At 46.2% G+C, this 23,766-nt stretch overlaps 1 protein-coding gene across 6 annotated transcripts in view; it reads right to left on the bottom strand.

Annotated features, from left to right (window-relative positions):
• Positions 1-23,766, bottom strand: part of utrn (utrophin) — a 395,823-nt gene that overhangs the window by 30,553 nt on the left and 341,504 nt on the right. For 5 of the 6 annotated variants that reach the window (XM_033025073.1, XM_033025072.1, XM_033025074.1 and 2 more), the window contains 7 exons: positions 22,977-23,178; positions 17,814-17,899; positions 15,058-15,215; positions 11,879-12,045; positions 7,915-8,026; positions 5,242-5,378; positions 222-260 (listed from right to left, as the gene is read on the bottom strand). In XM_033025073.1, the coding sequence (XP_032880964.1) occupies positions 222-260; positions 5,242-5,378; positions 7,915-8,026; positions 11,879-12,045; positions 15,058-15,215; positions 17,814-17,899; positions 22,977-23,178 (901 nt within the window). The remainder of the gene's footprint in view (positions 1-221; positions 261-5,241; positions 5,379-7,914; positions 8,027-11,878; positions 12,046-15,057; positions 15,216-17,813; positions 17,900-22,976; positions 23,179-23,766) is intronic. The other variant, XM_033025071.1, reaches the window with a different exon arrangement.

Here is a 23,766-nt window from a genome sequence, read left to right as displayed (position 1 = left end):
GATCGGAGATGATAAATTCTCCATTATGTTTCAAAAGGAGGACATTTACTACTTCTTAGTGAGGTAGCCTGCCTGCCTGCCTCGAGGAACAAAATGGATCATCTTCTTATTACCATGCTGGTTGATCAAGCAGTTGTGAGCAGCCCTGACGTGATGCACTACATTAAGACAGCAACAACTAGACAGAGCACTTGGCATGCAGGAGAGATGCACATACTCACTCATATTGCTCGGGCCACATGCTGATGACTGTGACGGGACTTCAAGAGAGAAAAAAAAAAAAATACAGAACATTTTAATGGAGCTGTAAAAACAATGGAATGCTTTACCAATGCACACTAATGAAACAGAAGCATGTGTAGAAAGTTGCTGTAACTCAAATCATCATCATCTGTTAATGAACCTAACTGAACAAGCCCGGCCCTGGTACCTTAAGGGAAAATTAGTCAATTTCATTATGTTGTTGTGAATTTATGTTCTCCCTCTATAAAGCAGTACATCCATGAGATGTTTTAAATGTTTCTCTAGCTACAATATTCAGTTTTCATGTCTCTTCCTTTTGCTTTCTTGTCTTCCACACAGACCATAGAGTTATAATTATACAGTGTGGAAACAGACCCTTGGGCCCAAACCGACAAACCCATCTACATTACTCCAACCTGTCTGCGTCTGGTCCATATCCCACTAAACCTATCCTGTCCATATACCTGTCCAAATGTTTCTGAACAATAGTGATAGCTCAAGTCAAGTCGAGTCAAGAGAGTTTATTGTCATGTGTCCCACCCAGATAGGGCAATGAAATTCTTGCTTGCTGCAGCACAACAGAATATTGTGGGCATAATACAGTTATACCTCCTTTGGCAGCTCGTTCCATACATCTACCGCTCTTTGTGTAAAAAAGTTGCCCCTCAGGTTCCTATTAAATCTCCCCCCACGTCCTCTGGTTCTTGATTCCTCTACTCTGGGCATTCACCCTATCTATCCTTCTCATGATCTGATAAACCTCGATAAGATAACCCCTCATCCTCCTGCGCTCCAAGGAATAAAGTCCTGACCAACCTCTCCCTGCAGCTCAGGCCCAAGAACCCTGCTACAGCTCAGGCCCTGGAGTCCAAGGAACTTCAGATGAACAAGGTTGAACAAGCCTCATACTAAACACCCCAAATCTGCTTTTCTCCTTTGAATGACATTAGCTAAATAGTTTTTGTGCCTTCTGCCTTGTACTTGCCCCTCCAGAAAGCAAGGGAGGAGACAGATTAGTTCTGCATTAGTGACATGGCTTATTTTGCTAAATGCCTTTCACACATTCCTGAAAGTGTTCACTTTCTCCTCAACATTACTTCCATGGGTGCTCTTCAGAAGCATTCTCCAAAATCCTGATGAACCAACACTGCTTGAACCTGGACAATGAGCCACCCAGTGTCCATTCATGGGACAATCGCAAGTGAACATGGCAACCCAATTTACAGATACTTTCCCTTGGAAACCACTGAATACGTCCCAAACTATTTGCGTTTTTCTCTCTAATCCAGTTGCATTGCTATTCGTAAAGCTAATTTATTATTAAGGGACAAGTGCAGTCCATTTTGAATTGATTTCAGTCTTTTATAACATACTATGTAAGATCATCAAATTAACCGGATGGCCTATTAACAACATGAGATAAAGAGCCTATTCACCACATTGCTGCCGCATAACACTGCAAAATAGAGGAACAGCAGAAACGAAAGTTGTTTGGACAGGCTAGATGCAGGAAAAATGTTCCCGATGTTGCGGGAGTCCAGAGCCAGGGGTTACATTTAGGACTGAGATGAGGAAAATTTGTTTTCACACAGAAAGTTGTGGCATTCTCTGCCACAGAAGCAGTGGAGGCCAATTCACAGGATTTTTCAAGGGAGAGTTAGATTTAGCTCTTCGGGCTAAAAGGATCAAGGGAGAAGGCAGGAACGGGGTACTGATTTTAGACGATCAGCCACGATCATATTGAATGGTGGTGTTGGCTCGAAGGGCCGAATGGCCTACTCCTGCACCTTTTTTTCTATGTTTCTATGGTATCAATGACAGAATTTAGTTTTGTAGAGCATAATATCAAAATAGCTAGCAAAGTGATATTTTATTGTTAAAGTGAATAATGTGTAAGAAGCTGTCTTTGAAAGTCCAACTCAATGAGTTATTTTGGACATGTCTGAGCAGACTAGTGTTTCCATCTCTGTGGTATCACTCCCTCTTCCACTCCCCCTGTGCCTCCACCCTCACCTCCATCCTGCAATACTGAAGTAACTCTGATTATGAACTTTTGGATGAACTCTGAATCAGTCATGGTCATGGAAATAACCCCTTCGGCCCAACTCGTCCATGCTGACCAAGATGCCCCATCTAAAGTAGTCCCATTTGCCTGCATTTAGCAATGAAGCACCTAGTGTGGGGGCACCAGCGTGAAGGGAGGGAGAACTAAAGAGCAGCCGGCGTGGCGTACTTTGTAACTTAGTCAGCGCTCTTTATGTGGCAACTATTTGCATACCTTGGGAATAGGGCCGCCAACTTTCTCACTCCCAAATAAGGGACAAAAGGTCAAAGTACGGGACAAATTCCCCACGGCATTTTGTTGACCGACTCGGCCGTGGCTGGGTGAATGATGAGTTGGCCCGGGTGTTGGACTGCACACAAAGCCCAGCCGGCGGGCAAGCTGAGGAGCTTTGGCCCGGGCCGCACGACATCGCGCGCAAAGTCCAGCGCCCCATCCAACTCATGAACCGATGATCGCCCATGAGAAGGAGGGGGGATGGTGGTGTCGGCGGGAAGCGAAGGTCCGAAGGTCGGACAGCTGGCCAGGTTTGCCGGCCGACGGGGCCATGGGCGAGGCGCTGCTGCTGCTGCACTCCACGGGCTGCACTACCGTCAGGATGGGTGAGGCAAGGCCGGACGCGGCGCTCCGACCCGACAGTCCCCTTGACCCAAGTAGTAGCAGTCAAATACGGGACAAGGGCGGTCCCATACGGGACAAACCAATTTAGCTCAAAATACGGGATGTCCCGGATAATACGGGGCAGTTAGCAAACCTACTTGGGTACGCAAGCAAAGAATTTCACTGTGCCTTGTCACATGTGACAATAAAGTATTCCATTTCATATCCCTCTAATCCTTTCCAATCCAGGTAGCTGGGTTCAAGTGGCCTTGTTATAGTCCCTGTTTCAACTACATCCTCTGGTAGCTTGTTCCATACACCCACCACCTTCTGAGTGAAAAATTGCTCCGCAGGTGCGTATTTAATTGTGGCCATCTCACCTTGTCCTCTACTGCTTGATTTACCCTACTCTGGGTAAAAGACTGTGCATTCACCCTATCTAGTTCCCTCATGATATTATACACCTCGATATGATCAACCCTCATCCTCCTGCGCTCCAAGGTATGAAGTCCAAGCCCGCCCAAGCTCCTCCTATCATGCAGGCCCTCGGGTCCTGGCAACATCCTCATACATCTTTGCTGCACTCCTTCTAGCTGAATGGGATCATTCCTATAGTAGGGTGATCAAAATTGAACACAGTACTCCAAATGTTACCCCACCAACCTCTTGTTGGAATTCTCTAACTCAAAGTAATAACCGCACCACCCCCCCCCCTGTAGTTAATCCAGTGGGCACCCATTTCTCCGACTTTACTGCCCCTTTCTACCCATTGGAAGACTTTGCCAAAGTTGATTGGAGTACATTATTTGCGGGCAAAGGTACATCTGTAAACTGGGATGTTTTAAAAAGTGTGATAAGAATGCGGGCCAATGTGGGATGCTTGTACAGGAGTGATGTTCCTATTACAGTAAAGGGTAAGACAGATAGGAGTAAGGAAGCCTCGATGACAAAAGAAATTGAGGCTCTGGCCAGGAATAAGAAGGGAGCATGGGACAGGTACAGACAGCTGGGATCGAGTGTATCCCTGGAGGAGTTTCGGAAACTGAGGAGCATAGTTAAGAAGATAATTCAGATGGAACTATAGACCAATGCACCTAACATCTGTGGTAGGCAGGTTACTGAAGAAAATTCTGAGGGATAAGATTTGTATAATTGTATTTAGATAGCAAAATGAATTTGGATAGACAGAGGCCGATTTAAGGATGGTCAGCATGGTTTTGTACAAGGGAGATCGTCTTACAAATCTGGTGGAGATTTTTGAAGAAGTAACCAAAAAGGTTGACGAATGCAAAGCCGTAGATGTCGTCTATATGGACTTCAGTAAGGCATTGTCATGCAATGGGCTCTTTGATCCAGTTTGTCCATGCTGACCAACATGCCCGATCTACACTAGTCCCAACTGCAGGCGTTTGGCCCACCTTTCCTATCCACGCACCTGTCCAAATGTCTTTGAACTATGGATGCAATACCTGCCTCAACTATCTTCTCTGCCAGCTTGTTCCATAAACCCTCCGTGTGAAAGATTTGCTCCTCAGGTTCCTGTCACATCTTTAAAATGTAAGATTTACGAGGATGCTGCCACAACCTGAAGGCCTGAGCTATCGGGAGAGGTTGCGCAGGCTAGGACTTTATAACTTTGAGCGCAGACGGCTGAGGGGTGATCTTATAGAAGTGTATACGATCATGAGGGGAATAGATAGGGTGACTGCACAGAGTGTTTTACTCATTGGAGAATCCTGAACCAGAGGGATAGTTTTACGGTGAAAGGGGAAGATTTAATAGGAACGTGAGGGGCACCCTTTTCACGGAGATGGTGGTAGGTATATGGAACGAGCTGCCAGAGGAGGTAGTTGAGGTAGGGACTATAACAACATTTAAAAGGCAACAATCCTCCAACTTCTTTGTACCTCACTTGTGCAGACACTGTCACTAACCCTGCCCATCTGGCAATCAACACCACCTCACCTGTGGACGATTTGTTAAGAAAGGTTATTCCTAATCCTCAGGTACAAACGCTTGGTCCCGTGCCCGCTTCCCTTTTCCAGCTTTCTCCCGCTACAATTGGAGGTAGAAAGACAGGTTCCGCCTCACCACATCGCCTAGCCATTCCCTCCACAGAAGATATCTGCCCCCGTCGAGTTAATCCAGCACTTTGCGTTTTGCTCAAGATTCCAGCATCTGCAGTTCCTTGTGTCTCAATGTTTTCATCTCTTGGACTTCTTACTATTGTACAGGGCAATGCTGAATATAGATCCTTTCCCTTCAAACAGTGCTCAATGGTGACCATTCACCAGTAAGAAACAATATACATCTCATCCTTATAAAGTTAAACTTACATCTCAAGGTTCTCCCCATCCAGGACCGTTTGTACTGGCAGGTAACCTAGACGGGGGTGTTTGGCAAAGTACTTCTTTGACCTGAACTTATTTTTCAGCACCTTGGTGAAATCACGTACATCTTCGCCTGATGTTGTCTGAAAGTGGAAATGAAATGTTATTATGAATTGCTATGTCTGTTAATTCAGCCATTCATCATGTGCAAACTATGTGGAGGAGTTGGTGGTGGACTTTAGGAGGAGAGGAACAACCCTGTCCCCTGTCTCCATCAATGGTGTGGATGTGCAGTTTACCAGGGAGTACAAATACCTTGGAGTGTACCTGGACAGTAAACTGGACTGGTCCAGGAACGCTGAGGCCCTGTGCAAGAAGGGACAGAGCCGCCTGTACTTATTGAGATGGCTCCGCTCCTTCAATGTCTGCAGTAACATGCTGCAGATGTTCTAACAATCGGTGGTGGCCAGTGCCATCTTCTTCACTGCCGTGTGCTGGGGCAGCAGGGCGAAGGCCGCGGACACCAATAGGATCAACAAACTCATCAGGAAGGCTGGCTCCGTCCTGGGAGCGGAGTTGGATTCGTGGGAGGTGGTCTTGGAGGGAGGGAGGGAGAGAAGGGAGGGAGGGAGGGAGGAAGAGAAGGGAGGGAGGATAGAAGGGAGGGAGGGAAGTAGAGAAAGGAGGGAAGTAGAGAAAGGAGGGAGGGAAGGAGAGGATGAAGGGATGGAGCGGATGAGAGAAGGGAAAAGAGAGAGGAAGGAGGGAGGGAAGGAGAGAAGGGAGGGAGGGAAGAAGGGAAGGAGAGAAGGGAGCGAGAGGGCCGGCGGCAGGAGCAGATGCCGGGGTCCGGGTGTGAGCTGAGGCCGATGTTTGTAAACGTTGCTCCAACTCCCGGCCTAGCCCTCCGTGTATTGTTCACCGCGTCTCCCCGGGGAGAGAGAGGGGGGGGAGCCGGGGCTGTGTGTGTGAAGCACGGCGACTGGAGGGGCGGGATCGCTGCCCTGGGACCGTGAGGGGACGACCCACCTCCCCCTCTGCCCCTTCTCCATTCCTCCTCACACCCCCCTCCCCGTCTACCCCTTTCTTCCCCCTCCACCCCTCTACTCTCTCTCTGCCCCACCACCCGGAGTAGATCTACCCGAGCTGAGAGTAGATTACTCTGGCGCGGGGCCCCCTTACTAGCGGGGCCCAATTGGGAGCAATCGGTCCATTCGGCTTAAGGCCGGCCCTGAATGTTTGCACCTGTGGAGTAGGCCTAACATTCCTTAACAATACTTCTAATTCATACGCTGAATATCACTCACCCAGTGTCATCAGGACATTGAGCCATCAACTGAGAAAATAAGAAATGCATATCTCCTTTGACCATCTGACTTTGCTGGCTTTACCTTGCACTAAACGTTATTCCCTTATCATGTATCTACACACTGTAAATGGCTCGATTGTAATCATGTATTGTCTTTCCGCTGACTGGATAGCACGCAACAAAAGCTTTTCACTGTACCTCGATGCACGTGACAATAAATTAAACTCAACTAAACTAAGATCATAAGGTCTCAACCCGAAACGTCGCCTATACATCACTGAAGAAGGGTCCCGACCCGAAACGTCGCCTATTCCTTCTCTCCAGAGATGCTGCCTTCCCCGCTGAGTTTCTCCAGCTTTTTTGTCTACCTAAGATTATACTTGGTATTTTCAGAGGCTTGATAGGTGCAGGGTGGAGTTGGAGCATACTGACCTCTTGTGTGCTCTCCTAGAAGATGATCTAGTACCATCCACTATGATCTACTATCCACTATAATACCACTTGCACATATGATTTGACTGGACAGCACCAAAAACAAGGTTTTTCATTGTATCTCTGTACATGGGACAACAATAAACTAAACTAAAACTTGGTACAATACAGGCTGCTCTACTGATTACAATAATTTCAATTAATGTTGCACTCCACAAATATATATAGAAACATAGAAACTAGGTGCAGGAGGAAGCCATTCGGCCCTTCGAGACAGCACCGCCATTCATTGTGATCATGGCTGATCGTCCCCTATCAATAACCCGTGCCTGCCTTCTCCCCATATCCCTTGACTCCACTAGCCCCTAGAGCTCTATCTAACTCTCTCTTAAATCCATCCAGTGACTTGGCCTCCACTGCCCTCTGTGGCAGGGAATTCCATAAATTCACAACTCTCTGGGTGAAAAAAGATTTTTCTCACCTCAGTCTTAAATGACCTCCCCTTTATTCTAAGACTGTGGCCCCTGGTTCTGGACACGCCGAACATTGGGAACATTTTTCCTGCATCTAGCTTGACCAGTCCTTTTATAATTGTATATGCTTCTATAAGATTACCCCCTCATCCTTCTAAACTCCAGTGAATACAAGCCTAGTCTTTTCAATCTTTCCTCATATGACAGTCCCACCATCCCAGGGATCAATCTCGTGAACCTACGCTGCACTGCCTCAATCACAAGGATGTCCTTCCTCAAATTAGGAGACCAAAACTGTACACAATACTCCAGATGTGGTCTCACCAGATATCTGCAATTTCCTACATCTCTCGTGAAAAGGCAAATATTCCACCTACATTGAATAATATTCTCAAGCTGTACAGTGATGTAGATGCACGTATAATAATACAAGGTAATAATATAAAGTAAATCACGTGGCCATACCGGGGTACAATATTCCACCATTGGGTAATACAATTTATGTCCCTTTGCTGTCCGTCCTGAAAAGAAACAACTTTGGCAGATGTCATAATTGAAGTGTTTGAGGCTCCGATATCTGTGAAGAAAAACACAAATGTCAAACGAGTTTTGTGTGAGGTGTCATTTTTCTTAGCAATATACATTCATTAAGATGGGCAAGGGCTGATTAGGGATAGTCAGCATGGTTTTGTATGTGGGAGGTCATGTCTCACAAATCTGATTGACCAAAAAGGTCGATGAGGGCAGAGCTGTAGATGTTGTACATATGGACTTCAGCAAAACATTCACCAAGGTTCCACATGGTAGGCTGCAATGGAAGGCTGGATCCCATGGGATCCAAGGATGGATAGAATGTTGACTTTGTGGAAGAAGCAGAGGGTGATGGTGGAAGGTTGTTTCTCGGACTGGAGACCTGTGACTAGTGGTGGGCCTCAGGGTTCGGTGCTGGGCCCATTACTGTTTGTCATCTATATCAATAATTTGGACGAGAATATACATAGCAAGATTAGCAACTGCAAATGATACAAAAGTGGGTGGTTTTGCAGATAGTGAAGATGGTTGTGAAAAATTGCATCAGGATCTTAATCGGTTGGCCAGGTAGGCTGAGGAATGGTTGATGGAATTTAATACAGAGAAATGTGAGGTGTTGCATTTTGGGAAGTTTAACATGGGCTGGACCTACACAGTGAATGGTAGGCCTCTGGGGAGTGTTGTAGAGCAGAGGGATCTAGGAGTACAGGTGAATGGTTCCTTGAAGGTGGAGTCACAGGTAGATAGGGTGGTCAAAAAGGCTTTTGGCACATTGGCCTTCATCAGTCAAAGTATTGAGTTTAGAAGTTGAGTGGTCATGTTGCAGTTGTATAAAACGTTGGTGAGGCCGCATCTAGAGTATTGTGTCCAGTTTTGGGCACCGTATTATAGGAAAGGTTGTTGTGAAACTGGAAAGGGTACAGAGAAGATTTACGAGGGTTGCCAGGACTAGAGGGTCTGAGCTAGAGGGAGAGGTTGAGCAGGCTAGGACTCTATTCCTTGGAGCGCAGGAGGATGAGGGGTGATCTTATAGAAGTGTACAAAATCATGAGAGGCCTAGATTGGGTAAACCTGCAGAACTCTTGCTCAAAGTAGGGGAATCGAGAACCAGAGGACATAGGTTTAAGGTGAAGGGGAAAAGATTTAATAGTAGGTAGACAAAAGTGCTGGAGAAACTCAGCGGGTGCAGCAGCATCTATGGAGCGAAGGAAATAGGCAACGTTTCGGGAAGGGTTTCGGCCCGAAACGTTGCTTATTTCCATCGCTCCATAGATGCTGCTGCACCCGCTGAGTTTCTCCAGCACTTTTGTCTACCTTCGATTTTCCAGCATCTGCAGTTCCTTCTTAAAGATTTAATAGTAATCTGAGCGGTAACTCTTTCACACAAAGGGTGGTGGGGCAATGGAACAAGCTGCCAGAGGAGGTAGTTGAGGCAGGGACTATTGTAACATTTAAGAAACAGTTATACAGGTACATGAATAGGACAAGTTTAGAGGGATATAGGGCAAACGCAGGCAGGTAGGACTAGTTTAGATGGGACATATTGGTCGATATGGGTAAGTTATGCCTAAGGGCCTGTTTCCACACTGTATGACTCTTGAAGGGATCACCAATGCTGAGCCTGGACGAAACATTTACATCTGAGGACTTGCCTCTTCAAAAACTCTTGAAACCTTTAGGTTTTCATTGTGGTAACTGCATTCACCTCCTCCACCTCCACCTCCAAAATCCCAAAACTCTAATCTGTGATTCAGAAGCAGATGGAAAAATCAAATGCGATAGGGGAAAATAAACCCAGTGCTGGAGTAACTCAGCGGGTCAGGGGCCACCTCTGGTGAAGATGGATAGGTTGTTTCGGGACGGGACCCTTCTTCAGACTGCTCTAAAGTGCCTGGAACGTGTTATTTGAGGCAGATACAATAGTGGCATTTAAGAGCTTTTGGATGGGCGTATGGATACACAGGGAGTGGAGGGATATGGATTACGAGCAGGCGGATAAGAGTTCTTCTGAACATCATGTGCGGTACCGACATTGTGGGCTGAAGGGCCCGTTCTTGTGCTGCGCTGGTCTATGTTCTAGCAGAACAACAATTTTCCTTACATGTAAACAATTCTAATGATATATATTTTTGGAGATACAGAGGTGGCCCACCAGGTACACACAACATCTATTGTCGGGTGGGAGGAAACCAGAGTACCTGGAGAAAACCCACGCGATCACACAGAGAATGTACAAACTTTGTACAGACAGCACCCATAGTTCAGACTGAACCTGGGTCTCTGGCACTGTAAGGCAGCAACTCTACCGTAGTAGAAACATAGACAATAGGTGCAGGAGTAGGCCATTCGGCCCTTCGAGCCTGCACCGCCATTCAATATGATCATGGCTGATCATCCAACTCAGTATCCTGTACCTGCCTTCTCTCCATACCCCCTGATCCCTTTAGCCACAAGGGCCACATCTAACTCCCTCTTAAATATAGCCAATGAACTGGCCTCAACTACCTTCTGTGGCAGAGAATTCCACAGATTCACCACTCTCTGTGTGAAAAATGTTTTCCTCATCTCGGTCCTAAAATATTTCCCCCTTATACTTAAACTGTTCTGGACTTCCCCAACATCGGGAACAATCTTCCTGCATCTAGCCTGTCCAACCCCTTAAGAATTTTGTATGTTTCTATAAGATCCCCCCTCAATCTTCTAAATTCTAGCGAGTACAAACCGAGTCTATCCAGTCTTTCTTCATATGAAAGTCCTGCCATCCCAGGAATCAGTCTGGTGAAACTTCTCTGTACTCCCTCTATGGCAAGAATGTCTTTCCTCAGATTAGGAGACCAAAACTGTACGCAATACTCCAGGTGTGGTCTCACTAAGACCCTGTACAACTGCAGTAGAACCTGTCTGAAGAAGGGTTTCGGCCCGAAACGTCGCCTATTTCCTTCGCTCCATAGATGCTGCTGCACCCGCTGCGTTTCCCCAGCAATTTTGTGTACCTGCAGTAGAACCTCCCTGCTCCTATACTCAAATCCATTTGCTATGAATGCTAACATACCATTCGCCTTCTTCACTGCCTGCTGCACCTGCATGCCTACTTTTAATGACTGGTGTACCATGACACCCAGGTCTCGTTGCATCTCCCCTTTTCCTAATCGGCCACCATTCAGATAATAGTCTACTTTCCTGTTTTTGACACCAAAGTGGATAACCTCACATTTATCCACATTATACTGCATCTGCCATGCATTTGCCCACTCACCCAGCCTATCCAAGTCACCTTGCAGCCTCCTAGCATCCTCCTCACAGCTAACACTGCCCCCCGAGCTTCGTGTCATCCGCAAACTTGGAGATGTTGCATTCAATTCCCTCGTCCAAATCATTAATATCTATCGTAAATAGCTGGGGTCCCAGCACTGAGCCTTGCGGTACCCCACTAGTCACTGCCTGCCATTGTGAAAAGGACCCGTTTACTCCTACTCTTTGCTTCCTGTCTGCCAGCCAGTTCTCTACTGTGCCGCCCCTACCTCCAGTGGTAGATTAAGTTGCTACTGAGCTGTATTGATTTTTGAAAGCTTAATTCTTTCTATTCCATCCTTTGTTGTTTTTTTTACTTGCTAAACTAAAATTAAAATGTAGATGTGTGGCAAGGAACTGCAGAAGCTGGTTTATACCGAAGATAGACACAAAATGCTGGAGTAACTCAGCGGGACATGCAGCATCTCTGGAGAGAAGGAATGGATGACTTTTCGGGGTGAGACCCTTCTTCAGACAGAGTCAGGAGAGAGGGAGACAAGAGATATTGAAGGGTAAGGTGTGAAAATGGCAGGTCAAAGCAGACGATGATAAAATATAGATTATTGTTTTTGCATCATATTACTCCATGCAAGGTTGCTCATCTCACCTAAAGCCTACGATGGGGCATTCTTTACAGATGTTACACTTGGCCTGATGCTTTGCTGTTTCAGCAGCTGCTACTCGGTGTAGAACAGGCAGCCACACCATGGATTGTGGCTCCAATCTCATCCACTCCACAAACAGTTTGGCATCAATCTCCGATTTGTTCTGAGCCTATAAAAACAGAAATCCCAGCCGCATTAATATTTCATCATAGCTTGTCATCTTCCATGGTTTACAAACCAATACATGGATGGGCAGTTTGTACAACATTAACATCATTAAAAAGCCTTCAATATGTTGTTGTATGCAGATGTAGCAGTGGATAATATAGTAGTACAGGTAGTCGTTTTTGGAGCTCAAGACTGATTCCAAGTCAAAAGCTGTCAATCTTTTTCAAGAGCTCTGAGAGATACCGCATTTTGGTAAGGCAATGCTGAGGGCGAGCCAGGCACTCCAAGGACCAGGAGTGGGGGAAAGCTTCAAGAGGAAGGGAGCCCGTCAACATTGGAAGGAGGGAAGGCTGGTTTATACGAAATATGATTCTAAAGCAGTACTGCATCTTTTGAGAAGGTGTTTTTACTACCATCAACAAAAAAAGTTTAGTTTATTGTCACGTGCTGTACAGTCAGCATGAAGACTATACATGATTACTATCGAGCCATCCGTGGTGTACAGATACATGATAAAGGGAATAATATTTAGTGTAAGATAAAGTCCACTAAAGTCTGATCAAAGATAGTCTGAGGATCTCCAATCTTTTTCTTCTTCTTGCGTATGGCGTGCACAGACTAAAGTGTTGGACAACTTGTTCTATTTGATCTTATTTGGTTGTGCACGCCGGGTTGATTGCATTCGTCGAAACAGGGCGGACCACGTGAAGGTTGCAATCTCCCACCCCAAGGATCTCCAATGAGGTAGATAGTAGCTCATGACTGCTCTACAGTGGTTGGTAGGATGGCTCTGAATGTTGGAAGGTTATACAGCAAAGGTACACAAAAATGCTGGAGAAACTCAGCGGGTGCATCTATGGAGCGAAGGAAATAGGCGACGTTTCGGGCCGAATCCCTTCTTCAGACTGATGGGGGGTGGGAGGGGGGAGAAGGAAGGAAAAAGGGAGGAGGAGGAGCCCGAGGGCGGGGGGATGGGAGGAGACAGCTCGAGGGTTAAGGAAGGGGAGGAGACTGCAAGTGCTAGCAAAACTGGGAGAATTCAACGTTCATGCCATCCGGACCCAAGCAACCCAGGCGGAATATGAGGTGCTGTTCCTCCAATTTCCGGTGTTGCTCACTCTGGCAATGGAGGAGACCCAGGACAGAGAGGTCGGATTGGGAATGGGAGGGGGAGTTGAAGTGCTGAGCCACCGGGAGTTCAGGTAGGTTATTGCGGACTGAGCGGAGGTGTTCGGCGAAACGATCGCCCAACCTCCGCTTAGTCTCCCCGATGTAAATCAGCTGACATCTAGAGCAGCGGATGCAGTAGATGAGGTTGGAGGAGATACAGGTGAACCTTTGTCGCACCTGGAACGACTGCTTGGGTCCTTGAATGGAGTCGAGGGGGGAGGTGAAGGGACAGGTGTTGCATTTCTTGCGGTTGCAACGGAAAGTGCCCGGGGAGGGGGTGGTACGGGAGGGAAGGGAAGAATTGACAAGGGAGTTGCGGAGGGAGCGGTCTTTGCGGAAGGCAGACATAGGGGGAGATGGGAAGATGTGGCGAGTGGTGGGGTCACGTTGGAGGTGGCGGAAATGGCGGAGGATTATTTGTTGTATTTGCCGGTTGGTGGGGTGAAAGGTGAGGACTAGGGGGACTCTGCCCTTGTTGCGAGTGCGGGGATGGGGAGAGAGAGCAGTGTTGCGGGGTATGGATGAGACCCTGGTGCGGGCCTCATCTATGGTGGCGGAGGGGAATCCCCGTTCCCTGAAGAACGAGGACATTTCCAATGCCCTGGTGTGGAACGTCTCATCCTGGGAGCAGATACGGCGTAGGCGGAGGAATTGGGAGTAAGGGGATGGAGTCTTTACAGGGGGCAGGGTGGGAAGACGTGTAGTCCAGATAGCCATGTGAGTCAGTTGGTTTGTAGTGTATGTCGGTCAGAAGTCTGTCCCCTGCGATGGAGATGGTGAGGTTAAGGAATGGTAGGGAAGTGTCGGAAATGGTCCAGGTGTATTGGAGTGCCGGATGGAAGTTGGTGGTGAAGTGGATGAAGTCAGTCAGTTGTGTGTGGGTGCAGGAGGTGGCCCCAAAGCAGTCGTCAATGTAACGGAGGTAGAGGTCGGGGATGGGGCCCTGGTACGTATTGAACAAGGATTGTTCAACGTACCCGACAAAGAGGCAGGCGTAGCTGGGGCCCATGCGTATGCCCATAGCTACGCCTTGTGTTTGGAGGAAATGGGAGGAGTCAAACGTAAAGTTGTTGAGGGTGAGGACCAACTCATCTCCACATACAGGAGGGTGTCAGTGGCTGGGTATAGGTTGCTCCTCTGGTCGAGGAAGAACCGGAGGGCTTTGAGGCCATCCTGGTGGGGGATGGAGGTGTAGAGTGACTGGACATCCATGGTGAAGATGAGGGGGTGAGGGCCTAGAGAGTGGAATGCACGGAGGCGGCGGAGAGTGTCTGAGGTGTCTAGAACATAGGTGGGAAGGGATTTGACCAAGGGGGATAGGATGGAGTCAAGGTATGTGGAGATGAGTTCGGTGGGGCACGAACACGCAGAGACAATGGGTCTGCCAGGAGAGCCGGGTTTGTGGATTTTGGGGAGAAGGTAAAAACGGGCCGTGCGGGGCTGGGGAACGATGAGGTTGGAGGTTTGGTCGGGCAGGGCGTGGGAATTGATGAAGTCGGTGATGGTGCTAGATATGGTGGCCTGGTGCTCGTCAGTGGGGTCATGGTCCAAGGGTAAGGGTAATTACAGCAGCTTGAGTAATGTTAAAGAATGTTCGAGAAAGGCTATTCATTTTAACTAATCTTAAATGATAACAGACGGCTCAATCTCCAAAATCTTGTACGTTTCTTTTTAGTTCATAGCGATGTTCTGAAAAAAAGTTTCATCCCAAAATGTTTGAAATTACAATTTACAATCCTTAGACCTCTCACATTTCCTATATTAATCAATATCAGATAATAGAAAACGTTATGACGTCGGCCCTCATCAAAAAGGAATTGGAGTAAATTGGAAGCAAACTTACATATTGGAAGCAACTGCGGACACTTGGTTCAATGTTACTCCCTCCAAAGGAAGCGACTTCTCCCAGCTGACGAGGGATCTGCACTGCATCATGCAGCAAGAGGCTTAGGCTCCGCTGGTCACACTCATCTATAGGTCCCGTTAGTTGCTTAAAAAGATCTACAAAATATTAACAAAGTCAACAATACAGTTCTTACATCCGCCTTTCTACACTCTTCAGTCAATTTTGAAATAGCAAAATCCATATTATATCAGAATCGTCTGACACTTCTTATGTACATCTTTAGAAAATGAATTTGTTTTTGTCATCTGCTTAATGTTGTGACGAAAAGGTTTTTGTAAAAATAGAATCTTAGGCCATGAATATGGCTTGCAGTTATAATACAATTGTTTTGAACTTGTGGTTCATATTGTGGGTGACACAGTGGCTCAGCGGTAGAGTTGCTGCCCTGCTGTGCTTACAACTGTAAGGGTTCGATCCTGGCTACAGGTGCTGCCTGTATGGAGTTTGCACGTTCTCCCCGTGACCACGTGGGTTTTCTCAGAGAACTTCAGTTTCCACCCACACTCCAAAGACGTACAGGCTTATAGGTTAATTGGCTTGGTATGAATGTAGATTGTCCCTAGTGTGTGTACGATAGTGTTGGCGTGCAGGAATCAGTGGTCGGTGTGGACACGGTGGGCCGAAGGGCCTGCTTTCCTGCTGTATCTTTACACTAAACTAAACTCAGCTTTGTAATTGTTAATTGCCAGGAGCTGTGTAGGAAGAAACTGCAGATATTGGTTTACATCGAAGATAGACACAAAATGCTGAAGTAACTCAGCGGGACAGGCAGCAGGAATAGATGGACAGGTAGAAGGAATGGGTGACGTTTCGTGTCGAGACCCTTCTTCAGACTCCATCATTTTGTGTCAATAATTGCCATGAACTAATTTATATCAAATTCAATTTTATGTTACAGGTTCCACAGTGTTCCAGTGTACATTGTGGCAATGAAAGCAACACAAGCAAGAGACTTCCACCATGTAAAGGGGCTGTCCCACTGTGGCAGCCTAATCCGTGAGTTAAGAAGTGTCTTCGACCTTCAAGCTCGAGGGCACTCGCCTGGAAAACCTCGAGCTGGATCGACCGACCGCACACACACACACACATCGCAAAGGCGGGGGCCAGGGAAAGCGGGGGAGCGCTGTCTGAAATTCACACCCATGATGAAGAGGAAAGTAAATGACTGCTGCACAGTGTACGGTAAGTCCTTTAGAGAGCGCGGAGAGGGGGGGGGGGGGGAAGAGAAGAGGAGATAAGGGGAGAGAGGGGGAGAGAAGAGGGGGGGGGGGGAGAAGGAGTGGAGACACTTTTAAGAAGACAGACAACTTATAATAAAGTTTAGCGGGCATTTTACCTACCGGCTGGTTTTCAATGGTCCTGAAAACTCCAATGAGCCAATTAAAATGCCCGGTCAGCGAAGGAGATTGCCTACGGCTGCCCTCGACTGCCTGTAACTACATAGCGACCCCACTCCACTGCACTACGAGTTAAAAAGAACTATGCCGACCAAATTCTACTCGCTGAAAATTGTTTAACATGCTGAGGCCGCGAGTATTCGTGAACTTCCCTCGAGCATGAAGGAGAGTTCCAGTGACCTCATAGGACCTCCTAGGACCACGTGTCGACCATGCTGCGAGTTTGAGTCGAGGGCAAACTCTTCTAAACTCGCAGATCAGGTCGCCGCAGTGGGACAGCCCCTTAAAGATACAAAATGCTGCAGTATCTCAGTGGGTCAGCCAACTTCCTTGGAGAACATGGATACGTGACGTTTTGAGTCGGGATCCTTCCTCAGACTGATTGCAGGGGTGGGGGAAAGAGAGTTAGAAGAGTGGAGGTGTGGGACAGAGCATAGCATCGGTGACCACAGGTGAGGGGGCGGTTTAGATAGCAAATGGTTAGACACAGCAGGCCAGGGACAAACACACACAAGGTGTGAGACAAAAGGATTAGTGTGTTGTGAACTGTTTGAGGATTGATAAGGTGGGGATTGTGCTTTGAGGGGAAGGAATGTGGGTGGAGGAGGAGAGGAGGGGAGAGATGGGAGCAAGGTCAGCCGGACTTCAGGGAGGGTTACCTAGAGTCGAAGAATTCAATGTTCATACTGTTGGGTTGTAAGCTACCCAAGCAGTATACGAGGTGCTTTTCCTCCAGTTTTGTGTGTGGCCTCATTCTGGCATTGGGGAGGCCCAGGACAGAAAGATCAGTACGGGAAGGGACGTTAGAATGGTTGGCACCCAAGAGCTCCCACAGGCCTAGGCTGCCCTAGTGCCAGTGTTCGGTGAAACGATCGCCAAGTCTATGTTTGGTCTCGCCGATGAACAGGAGAGACAACACAACGCCAGATGCAGTAGATGAAGTTGGAGTAGGCGCATGTGAATATCTGCCACTTCAGCCCCTTCTGCCGGCCCAGAAGGGTTTCGGCCCGAAACGTTGCCTATTTCCTTCGCTCCATAGATGCTGCTGCACCCGCTGAGTTTCTCCAGCATTTTGTCTACCGCGAGACATAGTTATGGATAGTGTTATGGCATTCATTTAAATCTCTCCACAGTGCAAAGAATGTACGTTCTCAAGTGTGAGCAATGGTAAACCCTCTTTGGTGAAATGGTGAGTGGTCTTCATATCTACACCGAGTGTTCCAGCACTCAGCTTCCCATCTGCTTCAAGTGAAACAACATACAACCCTGTCGCTGCAGGGAGTGTCAAATACTCACATTTGTATTTTTCTTCCAGAAGACCCTTGGATAGGCACATCAATCCAAACCTTAAAGATAACACTCTGATTCTTCCACTCCTACCCCTGGTAGAAGAGAACAGATAGATTTTATAGATTTCAGTGTAGCAGAGGTCCACTCTGCATTGGCCTGTTCAGAGTTTAACTCTTCAAAAAGCAAATACCTTCTGAAGCTTCTGAATTTTGTAGTCGGCAAGGCAGTCCTCTGCATATCGCCAACTTGGACAATTTTACATTTTAATCAAGCCAATTAAGCAAGCCAATTAACCTACAAACCTGTACGTCTTTGGAGTACTGTTTTACCTATGCAGATTAAATGGAAGTACATATTTATCCCTCAATATTTTTGTACCTTAGGTTTGTAGGTTAATTAGGGCAGCACGGTGGCACAGCGGTAGAGTTGCTACCTTTTAACGCCAGAGACCCAGGTTCGATCCTGACTACGGGTGCTGTCTGTACGGAGTTTGTACGTTCTCCCTGTGACCTGCGTGGGGTTTACCCGGGAGCTCCAGTTTCCACCCACACACCAAAGATATATAGGTTTGTAGGTTAATTAGCTTGGTATAATTGTAAATTGTCCCTAGTGTGTGTAGGATAATGTTATTGTGTGGGGATCGCTGAACTAAATTTTGTATGTTGCTTTTTCATATTATCGAGCAGTTTGGGTGATGAGAACAGCCACATTGGAACAGCTCAGTACTCCCGCAGGGGAGAGGTAGCGTCAGGTTCACCAATTTCTGCGGTTCATACTCAACCTCCATCCAGCAACTGCTTAAGTTGAGCAAGAAGATAAGACACAAAAAGCTGGAGTTACACAGCGGGTCAGACAGCATCTCTGGAGAAAATGATTAGGTGACGTTTTGGGTCGAGACCCTTCATAGACTGAGAGTCAGGGGAAAGGGAAACAAGAGATATAGACGGCGATAGATGGTGAGTTAGATAGAGCTCTTAAAGATAGCGGAGTCAGGGGATATGGGGAGATGGCAGGAACGGGGTACTGATCGTGGATGATCAGCCATGATCACAGTGAAGGGCCGAATGACCTACTCCTGCACCTATTGTCTATTGATAGAGAGAGATACATGCAAAAAAGTAATGATGATGAAGGAAACAGGCCATTGTTATCTTTTTGCTCGCATATAGACAATGGGACTCAACAAGACAAATTTGAAGCTGGCTGAGCAGGAATGGCCAGTAGATTCCTCTCATCTAAATAAACCCAAAAGATTCAGCCACCCATTTATCTTGTTCACTTCATTATTGCACGATGAAATAGATCAAGTCTGAAATCTATCTGTGATAAAATCTAGTTAAAACCCTGAAAAATGAAAAAAAACCTAGTAAACTAACAAATTCATTTTGAAGGCCACAATTTTGTATTGAAAATTGTTGGAACCATTCCCACAAAAAACCACAATAACCAGATTATATGTAAAATAAACAGTTTGCCTTAAATAATTAAAACACAATTTGGAAATCACTGCGGAAAGAACATATAATGTCGAAACAAAACATTCAGTTGGTTATAACAAAGGATGGAAACATACCTGAACCAGTTGATATGTTTAACAGTTCAACTGAATTGTTGTCAATGAAATAAAGTCAGCAACTGAGACACAGGGCAGCACGGTGGTGCAGCTGGTAAAGGTGCCGCCCTTATAGCGCCAGAGCCCCGGGTTTGATCCTGACTACGGGTGCTGTCTGTGGGGAGTTTGTACCTTCTCCCCGTGACCGCGTGTTTTCCCTGCGTGCTTCGGTTTCCTCCCGCACTCCAAAGACGTACAGTTTTGTAGGTTAATTGGCTTCAGTAACATAGTAAATAATCCCTCGTGTGTGTAGGATAGTGCTAGTGTCTGGGGTGATCGTTGTGGACTCAGTAGGCTAGAGAGCTTGTTTCCACGCTGTATTGTTATTAACTCATTGGATGGGCTTTTATTTACTAACAAACAAATATTTTAAATAAACCCACAATTATTAAGATTAAGAATTATTACCCACAAGTCTGAAGAAGGGTTTCGGCCCGAAACGTTGCCTATTTCCTTCGCTCTATAGATGCTGCTGCACCCGCTGAGTTTCTTCAGCATTTTTGTCTACCTTCAATTATTAATGTACCCTCGGTACTGACAAAAGACATGCTAGTAAGGTGGGAACAGGAAGACAGTGGAGATAAATATGTGGCTGAGGAATTGGTGCAGGAGGTTTCTGGACCATTGGGATCTCTTCTGTCACAGGGGTGACCTATACAAGAGGGATGGGTTGCACCTGAACTGGAGGGCCTGACCAATATCTTGGCAGGAGGGTTGCTCGTCCAACATGGATAGGTTTAAACTAGATTGACAGCAGGGTGGGATGCTATGCAAGACCCAGGTAGGTGAAAAGCTGTAAGGCGGTATGAATAGTGATGAAAGAAAGATTAGTGGACAGAATAGGCAGGAGAAAGGCAGAGAGCGGGGAAGGTTCGAATTGCAGATATTTTAATTCGGGAAGCTTAACGATAAAGCAGATGGACTCAAGGTGTGGATGGGTGCGTGCGACCGGGATGTTGTTGCCAATACAGAAAGAGAGGGGCAGGACTGGCTGCTTATTGTTTGGGTACAAATGCTTCAGGAGCAGTGAAGGTGGGGGGGGGGGGTAAAAGAGGTGGGAGGTATTGCATTATTGATTACATAGGATGTCACAACAGTGGCCACAAATGACATCTTTCCTATAACATGGTGCACAGAACTGAACACAATATTCTAAATGCGGCCTCACCAACATCTTATACAACTGCAACATGACCTCCCAACTTCTCTACTCAATACTCTGACTGATGAAGGTTAAAGGCCAGAGGTCTGTTGGCAGGGTTATTTCTGCTGATTATAGTAAATTAACTAATTGCCGGAACAGAGACTTTAAGGGGACTGAGTGAAAATGTGGAAGATAGAATACAAATTGGAAAAAAATGTGAGGTCATCCATTTGGTGTACAATACTGAAAAGCAGAGAAATGCTGAAATATAGTAACGTTGATTTAAAAAAACACACGGAGTGATCTTGTACATATCACTGAAAACCAAATGCAGATTCAGCAAGCAATCAGGAAAGCAAATGTTAGACTTTAGGGTGATAAGATTTGAATACAGGTGCAAGTATGTTTGGCTGCAATCCTTGGGGTGAATGCAGTTGGAATATTGTGGACAGTTTTGTGCCCTTGCCTACAAATATATGCACTTGGCATAGCTGCAGTTCAGCAAAGATCCACAATAGTGTTTCCAAAGATGGCACGTTCGGCAAAACGCTGGCAGCTGGGACGAGTGTAGAAGGGATATGTTGGCAGTGTGGGCGAGTTGGGCTGAAGGGCCTGTTTCTGTACTGAATGACTCTATTTATGACTTTATGAAGTTTAGTTTGGTTTGGAGATCCAGCGTGGAAACGGGTTCTGGCCCACTTAGTCCTTGCCGACAGCCGATCGATCACCCATACATTAGTTCCATGTTATCCCATTTTCGTAGCCCACACACTAAGGACAATTAGCAGAAACCAATTAACCAACAAACTTATACTGTAGAAACAAGAAACAGGATACAAGTTGCTGGAGTAACTCAACGGGTCAGGCAGCATCTCTGGAGAAAATGGATGGGTGACGTTTTGGATCGGGATCCTTCTTCAGGCCTGCGAACTTGCATGTCTTTGGGATGTGGGAGGAAACTGGAGCAACCCTGCGGTCACAGGGAGAATGCACAAACTCTACACAGACAGCACCCATGTCTCCAGCACAACGGGAATGTTTCTGGTCAAAGGTTGCCTTTGCTCTTGCCGATTTCTTGATGTAGCAGCCTGGTGAGAATCTGTGAGGATGCCACTTGTCCCTTTTCTGGTGAACACTGGTGTAAATGCACCAGGTTTTTTGTTGCCACTAACGATGAGAATGGGAGTTTTCTTCGACTGTTCATTACCAGATGTGGTAAGACTACAGAGATTTGATCCTTTCAATGACCCCCAAGAACAACCCAAGCAGGATATGCCATTATGGGATAGTTGGTGTTTTTCATGGATTTTAACAGTTGATTTAAAATTCTCTTTTTGAACTACTTTCTGTCATTGACAAACAAAATATTACATAAAATGTATTAGCACCAATCCTGGTGACCAGATATACTTAGCAAACAAAGAATGGATCAAAATCCAATATAGTTCAATTAAGACAGAGACTGATGCTGGAGTCGTATACAAAACTCAAAGTGCTGAATGAACTCAGTGGGGCAGGTAGCATTTGTGGAGGGAAAGGACAGGCAACGATTTGGGTCAGGAATCTTCTTTAGACTAGTTTAATTAACCTGAGGTTAACTGACAAATAAGCATGCAGGTACAGCAGGCAGTGAAGAAAGCAAAATGGTATGTTGGCCTTCATTGCAAGAGGATTTGAGTTTAGGAGCAAGGAGGTCCTACTGCGACCGAGGGCCCTGGTGAGACCGCACCTGGAGTATTGTGTGCAATTTTGGTCTCCTAGTTTGAGGAAGGACATTCTTGCTATTGAGGGAATGCAGTGTAAGTTCACCAGGTTAATTCCCGGGATGGCGGGACTGTCATATGATGAAAGAATGGATCGATTGGGCTTATATTCACTGGAATTTAGAAGGATGAGAGGATATCTTACTGAAACATATACAATTCTTAAGGGATTGGACAGGCTAAATGCAGGAAAAATGTTCCCAATGTTGCGGGAGTCCAGAACCAATGTATACATGTATGCATGGACATGCATACATGAAAATTCCTTGCATGTATATATACACTTGGCTAATAAAATGTATTCAATACGATTCAACAAAGGGGGTCACAGTTTAAGAATAAGGGGTAGGCCATTTAGGACTGAGATGAGGAAAAACCTTTTCACCCAGAGAGTTGTGAATCTGTGGAATTCTCTGCCACAGAAAGCAGTGGAGGCCAATTCACTGGATGTTTTCAAGTGAGAGTTAGATATAGCTCTTAGGGCTAATGGAATCAAGGAATATGGGGATAAAGCAGGAACAGGGTACTGATTTTGGATGATCAGCCGTGATTACATTGAATGGCTGTGCTGGCTCGAAGGGCTGAATGGCCTCCTCCTGCACCTCTTTTCTATGAAATCATTGAAGCAATGTAGATGAAGCAGTACTTACGTATCAAAGACATTAAGCAGCCAGTTCAAGCACATGTCAACACAGAGTGGCACATTAACCAAATCCTTGTGGTTTTGTTCCAAGCCGTCATAGATGGTTGTTAAACAGTTGATCACCTCCGTCACATTTAGGAGCCGCTCATTTTGTACAAGTTTATGTTGTTCAAAAATACGATGTGCTGTGTTCAGTTCCAACAGATCCACTGCAAGCATTAAATAAAATTGAATTTACTTAAGCAATCTGAACAAAATTCACATTTATATTTTTTTATTCAAGAACTAAATAAAGTGACTGACAAATATTTGGGATAACAAACATGCGTCACCTCATCCAAAAATATGACTTTCAAATCTAACTAAAGTTGTTAATGATGCTGAATGCTGGTGTGATTCTGTATGACTATTTACTGACTTCCCAGTTGCCAAACACTTTAATTCCCCTTCCCATTCCCACACCGACCTTTCTGTCCTGGGTTCCTCCATTGCTCCCTATAGCGGAGCAAGATAGACCACTCCTTCTAAATGCAATGGGCTGACGTGTAGTACGCAACGGAGAGGAACGTGGGCCTTTTTTTCATCCTTCAGTAACCCGACCCGACCCGACGTGTAATCAACGTTGCGGGGGAACAGTTTGTGTTAATAAATTCTAATTCTGAAAATGAGGAGAACTTTTATTTTTACGAGGATGTTTCCATAACCGGCTTCCGTCTCCGCACTAGTATCTTTGCTCCGCTATGGGATGTTTGGTGCGGAGAGGGAAGCCGGTTACGGAAATGGGGCCGAAAATTACC

The sequence above is a fragment of the Amblyraja radiata genome, chromosome 8, assembly GCF_010909765.2.
Source record: "Amblyraja radiata isolate CabotCenter1 chromosome 8, sAmbRad1.1.pri, whole genome shotgun sequence".
NCBI classification, from domain to species: domain Eukaryota; kingdom Metazoa; phylum Chordata; class Chondrichthyes; order Rajiformes; family Rajidae; genus Amblyraja; species Amblyraja radiata.
The sequence above is the reverse complement of the archived record's forward strand: the minus strand, read 5'-3'. Positions and strand labels throughout refer to the sequence as shown.